Source organism: Lacerta agilis, chromosome 12, assembly GCF_009819535.1.
Source record: "Lacerta agilis isolate rLacAgi1 chromosome 12, rLacAgi1.pri, whole genome shotgun sequence".
NCBI lineage: Eukaryota > Metazoa > Chordata > Lepidosauria > Squamata > Lacertidae > Lacerta > Lacerta agilis.
In genome coordinates, this window is record NC_046323.1 from 43,704,480 (window position 1) to 43,710,479 (window position 6,000).

General features: G+C 41.0%; 1 protein-coding gene across 1 annotated transcript in view; it reads left to right on the plus strand.

The window, feature by feature from the left end:
- NCAPG2 (non-SMC condensin II complex subunit G2) overlaps positions 1-6,000 on the plus strand; it is a 57,847-nt gene that overhangs the window by 13,658 nt on the left and 38,189 nt on the right. Inside the window, exons 10-12 of the mRNA XM_033165121.1 lie at positions 955-1,050; positions 2,526-2,651; positions 3,177-3,356. Of these exons, the coding sequence (XP_033021012.1) occupies positions 955-1,050; positions 2,526-2,651; positions 3,177-3,356 (402 nt within the window). The remainder of the gene's footprint in view (positions 1-954; positions 1,051-2,525; positions 2,652-3,176; positions 3,357-6,000) is intronic.

Consider the following 6,000-nt stretch of genomic DNA (forward strand, 5'->3'; position numbering starts at 1 on the left):
GAGTGAGAATTTGAATCTAGGTTTCCCCAGTCTTAATCCAGCCCTCTAACCCAGAGCTTTCCAAACGGTGTGTTGTAACACGATAGTGTGTCGGCTGCAGTGTGCAGGTATGTCATGCAAATGCTCCTCCTGTGGCTGGAAAGGGGTTAGTTAAACTCCAGTTTGCTAGTAAAACTGCATTACTGTGTTGCAAAATGATGCATGTTTAAAAAGTGTGTCACCACTCTGCTCTAACCATACAATAACAAATGATTTAATTTGAAAAGTATCTTCCAATTATTGTGTGTCACAAAAGTTTGACACTCAGCATTGTTACATTTTCTGAAACCTCAGTTTAACCTTAGCCAGACTACTTTGGGGGTGGTGAATAGGATCCAACTGGCAGGCCAGATCCTGAACTTGCCCACTCTTGGGTGGGCCCTTTTTGATGGGTACGTGGGGCTGCCCACCTGTCCATCACCTGCCATCGCTATGATGGGAGGCAGGGTTGCTCCTAAATGAGCATTTAATTCCTATTGGGTACATACAAATAGTTGTGTGGTTCTTTTGCATCTATCAGTAGCTAATTGAAATGTCTACACTCTTCATTCTTTCCAATATTCGTATCATGTGGTCCAATATTTATCTGTAAGCATCTTCATAAGCAAAACACTTTTTAAACATAGCATATAACAGCAGTAACCTATGGTGCTCCCCAAATGTTGTTGGAGTCCTGTCAGCTCCAACTAGTATGACCAGTGGTCAAGGATGATGGGAATTGTAGTCCTGCATCTGGAGGGCATCACATTGGCTGTCCCTAGCATATAAGATCATCTATGGTTTTCTGCTTACACAAACAACAGGAATTCTTATTTTGCAAAAGCTAATCACTGGATAAAGGGAGTTGTATTTCTCAAATAGCCCATGAAATGAAGTGACTAACTTCCTGCATCATTTGCATTTTCATTTTGTCAGTTGCTGATCTATTTCCACAAACAAAACAAATGTCGTCAGGGAGTTGAAGAAGTTGTTTATAGACTTTATCAACCAATTCTTTGGAGAGCATTGAAGGTACCAGTAATTGTTTAAAATGTTACCTATTATCTTTGTGGATATTTTTACATCAAGATTGTTGAAAAAGATATTGAAAAATAATTGGACCTTTTTTATTGATTTTCATAATAACATTGACAACATACATACCAAAAACAAACCCCACCAACAATCAGACAGACAGACAAATACACAAACAGACAAACTGATGATAAGTTACATAATTTTTGTAGTCTTCATAATATGTTCTAATAATTGGACCTTTTTTAAGGTAGCTTCCAATATTCTTCTGTGTTGTAAGTCACCACTGGCCAAGCCTAGCGAAGCATCGATCTGACAAAATATATGGTGCATACAGTGGTACCTCGGGTTTACAGACACTTCAGGTTACAGACGCTTCAGGTTACATACTCCACTAACCCAGAAATAACGCTTCAGGATGAGAACAGAAATCGTGCTCTGGTGGCGCAGCAGCAGCGGGAGGCCCCATTAGCTAAAGTGGTGCTTCAGGTTAAGAACAGTTTCAGGTTAAGAACGGACCTCCGGAATGAATTAAGTACGTAACCAGAGGTACCACTGTACTCTCTTCTGTGCCAAGTGCCACTACAGAGCTGCTCTCGGTTGAGAAGGGGAGTCTTCCTGTAAATAAGAGTTCAACTTGTTTTGCATAGGGTGGAAATCCCCTTCATGGAGTGGAGATCCTCCAGAATCTGGCTTTGCTTCTGAGTTTGAGTATCATTTTATTTTTGCTTTGTGAGTCACCCAGATAACTTTTGTTACAGTGTGGCTGTATCAAAGTAGTAAGAAAGCAAATAATACATAAAATATAAGTTTAATAAATGATGCTGATATGTTCAGATAATGGCTGTGGACAGGTTTACTTTTGCCCAGGTCCAGGTGGTGCACCTTTTTACCTTTTTACAAGAGTATATGACGGTTTTATCTTGACGTGGAACCACCGAGAGAGCTCTGCTTCTCAAGAACTAGCCCTTTGCACATATTTGTTAAACATTATTGTGCAGATAAATGCGCCACCAGGTGCCTGCTAGCTTAGAAGCAGCTAGCTTATTTAGCCATAATAAATAGGATCTCTTGCCTGCTGCTGTGTGGAAAGGGAAGAGAAGTCTAGTGTTGTTGCCATTTACTTAACCATCTGAAACGGAATTATATTTTTATATTCTCATTGAGTGGAGAAAATTGAGGTAAAATGGAAGCAAAAGCTTCTGAACAGCTTGTCCTGGCTGTGTTGGAGGCGGATTGGAAAAAGACGGGGCAAATAAGCCCAAGGCTTTCGTAGGCTCATTCTTCTAAGATTAAATTATTGTTTATAGTTGAATTCAAATGGGACCATTAACACTGTTGCAGGTTCACACCTTAAACTCATTGTGCACCCTTGCTTTTAACACATGACAATGATTTAGGCATTAAGGATTTGCTTTGTCCATTGTTTATATACCAACAATTTACTTGACTACTTTTCTGCTTTGTAACAGGCCAGAAACTCGGAAGTCCGATCAAATGCAGCCTTGCTATTTGTTGATGCATTCCCAATTCTTGATCCATCTTTTAATAAAGAAGATATGGAAAATGAAATCCAAAGGCAATTTGATGAGCTCTTTGTAAGTCCACTGTGTGTTTCTCTCCCCTCCCTCCATCAAGCTAGTTTTATTTAAGGTTAGCAAAAAGTAAGGAAAACCGTTTTGCTGGAAAATGGAATTGGAGACATCAGTGCTTTTAAAAATATTTTACAAGTAGCTGTCTTGCTTTATTTTGAACTTTTCAGCATCTTCATAATTACAAAGCAACCTAAAAGTAAAAACCCTGAAAACATAGATTCTTATTAGGCAGAGAATAGTGAAAGCTGATAGCTTCTCTCTTCCCTTCAATACTAGAATATAATGTTATTGTATAAATGTACATACACATTTATTTGGATCATTGGCTCCTACAGAAACTTAAATACTGTAAGTTTAAAATATACATTGGTAATGAACATTTTAGAACAAGAAATCACTGTATTGAAGAAGACATATTTTAAAGCCCATATAAGTGGAAAAAATAGACATGGAAGAATGTGAGCTATTTAGCTGTACAGAAGACTGGAAATTGTGACTTAGTATTCTTTATTTCCCCCCTGTTTCTAGACTCTCTTAGAAGATCCTCAACCTCTAGTCCGCTCAACAGGTGTGCTTGGTGTTAGTAAAATAGCATTCAAATATTGGGAAATGATTCCTGCAAATGTGCTTGCTGATCTCTTAAAAACTCTAATTGAAGATCTTGCTTTTGATGCAAGTTCAGCTGATGTTCGATGCTCTGTTTTTAAAGTAAGTGCCTTCACATCAAAATGAAGTGCCTCTTCTTTTACATATTAGTTTCTCTTTGGCTTGGTTCAAATGTCACTTAGCACAGGTAAGCATGACTATGATTTAAAGGTGAACACATTGTGTGCTGGTGCACAAGGCTAAACTCACAGATACTTGGTTTCTCTCCTTGTTGCTCCCAGGAACTAAGACATGGTTAGCATTAGAGTTGCATCCAAACCCAGGCCTGCAGTTTCTTCTCCAAACTCAGAGGAGCAGGTTCTTAGCTTGGGGGTACTGCTTGATTAACATTGTCACTGCGGACAGGCCCATGTGGCCTCAGTGGTAACCTTACTTTTAGACCATTTTAATGTGCTCTACTTAGAACTACTTATGAAGACAGTTATTTGGGGGCAGATGGAGGTGTTTGGGGTCATTTTTGTTTGTTTCATTGCTGTACTTTAGTGATGGATTGATATACGGTAATTCTTTCTTGTTACAGCTGCATGATTCTAATGTGCCGTTGAATTTTTGTGGTTTTCATTTGTGTTTATCATCCAGGGATCTTTCTTTTTTTTTTTATAAGAATTTATTGGCATTTTTCCAAACAACATATACCCTCACCCACACCCACAAATACAAAACAAATATGACAAATACAAACGGTATCAAGATTCTTATAGCATCTTTCTAAAAAGAAAAATTTCTTTTTCCATATCTTGACCATTGACTTCCCCTGCCTTTTCACCTTCGATTTTATATCCTTAATCTATTTTATAACCATTTCTTCTGAGAAAAAAAAAAAAAAAAAAAAAAAAATTGGTTCAATTATATATTTACATCAAATTATCTTTTCAACACCTTACTAGTAAATACATCACCATAATAATACCTCATCCTAGTTCTTCTTAATTCAATCTTATCAATTTCTTAACTTAATCTAAGTCTTAATCTTGCTCCTCGCATCAAATCTAATTCTTCTATCCTTAAGATTACTGCTAATAACATAAAAACTTGAAATATCTCCTTTCATATACAAATAAAAATATAACAGAATATTGTTGACAGTATTCACCCTCCACTTTCGATTTGCCGTGTTAGACTACTTTAAATTTTGTTTAAGACTTCACCCCACACCCCCTCTGTCCATTATTCTTCTCCTGGTGGCATCGGCACTGAACATCCGTGTAACTTCTCTCTCCCAACGTCCACAGATCCAGGCACAGTCCATGTCTCTTCTTGCCACGAGTTCAGAGGTGTCCATCTCATCATCTCCCTGCTTCTTCGGTTCTTTGTAACGTTCCTTTTCTTCTTGTAAATACCTTAATTCTCTGTCCCTGGCCCCCGAGCTCACACCCCGGGGACTGGATATAACAAATCTTAACGTCGCCTTGGGGCTGCCACCCCCAAAAAGCGAATTTCTTCTCCGAAGTTGCTCACTCAGTTCTCTCCATCTTTCCATCCACTCTCTCAGCTCATTAGCAAGACATTCTTCATAAGTGTCAAAAGTTTTAAAAGCCTCCTCTGTGGGCAATTGGTTCCCTTTCAGATCCCCACACAAGACTTTGACTTTTCTATAAACAAGTTCCACCTTCAAGGCAGTGAGTCTCTGTTCATCTGTTAGTCCAGAGTTCAATACCAGTTCAAGGACAAAACCCAGCATACTGGCAGAGGAGGAGGAAGTGGGTGTTGTATTTCTGCTCTCCTCTTTGTTCAACGCCATTTTTCTGTGCTGAAGCGCAAACACCGCAACTTTAAATGGAGATATTTTCCTCTAATTAACTGCCCGAAAAAAGAGTTTGCCAGTCTCATGTGTCAATTTTAGCTACATTGAAACCAGTTCTGTAGCAGTAAACCCTCATTTGGTTACATTCTTCGGCTCGAAGGGAGGGAGGCAGGCTACCTTTCCCCTTCCCCCCGGATCGTTCCAAAAGCGCGATTTTTAATCCAAATCTTTACTCACGACCACCGGGTTTTTAGCTCCATTCTTCGCAGGTAGAACTTGGACGCTCACCGCGGGCTTTGTCGCCGCATTTGCATCCCGGTTGGGGCATGTCCCCTGAAGCCCGGCTCCGGTTGTCCCTTCACCCCCACTCCCCCTTTACAGGGGGGGCAGGGGAAGGGTTCGGAGCCTCCGCGGGCACAGCCGGGGAGCCCAGGGTGCGGGACGCTCTTCCCGCACCCCAAACGGAGCCGCGCGCTGCGGTAGCGCGGCTCCTAACCCCCGGGATGGACAAGGCGCCTCGGAACCGAGGCAGCCTTCGACCACCCGGCGATGGCGTCGCCGCCGGAAGTCCCATCCAGGGATCTTTCAATGCAGGATAGTTTAAAAATTGATTAAGCACACTGTTTTGCTTTCATTTTGCTTGCTGAAAAAGTTGGCTTTTCTCAATGCACAACTCAGAAATGCATTGAGTGGTTTTGGGAGTGATCTCTTCTTTTGTGGGCATTTCGATGCAAGGCTCAGGCGTTCCCTTTACCCTGCCACTGAGCAGTGTGTAAAGGGTAGATTGTGGGCAGGTTTGAATTTCCTCTCAGAGCTCCCCAGGTCCACCTACCCCTACAAACACACACTGTTCAGCTATGTGGAGGAAGGCAGCTCGGCAGCCAGGAAAAAGTGGCTTGGGAAAAGGCAGGGCCCAGAGGAGAGGTTGCTGGACTGAAGAGC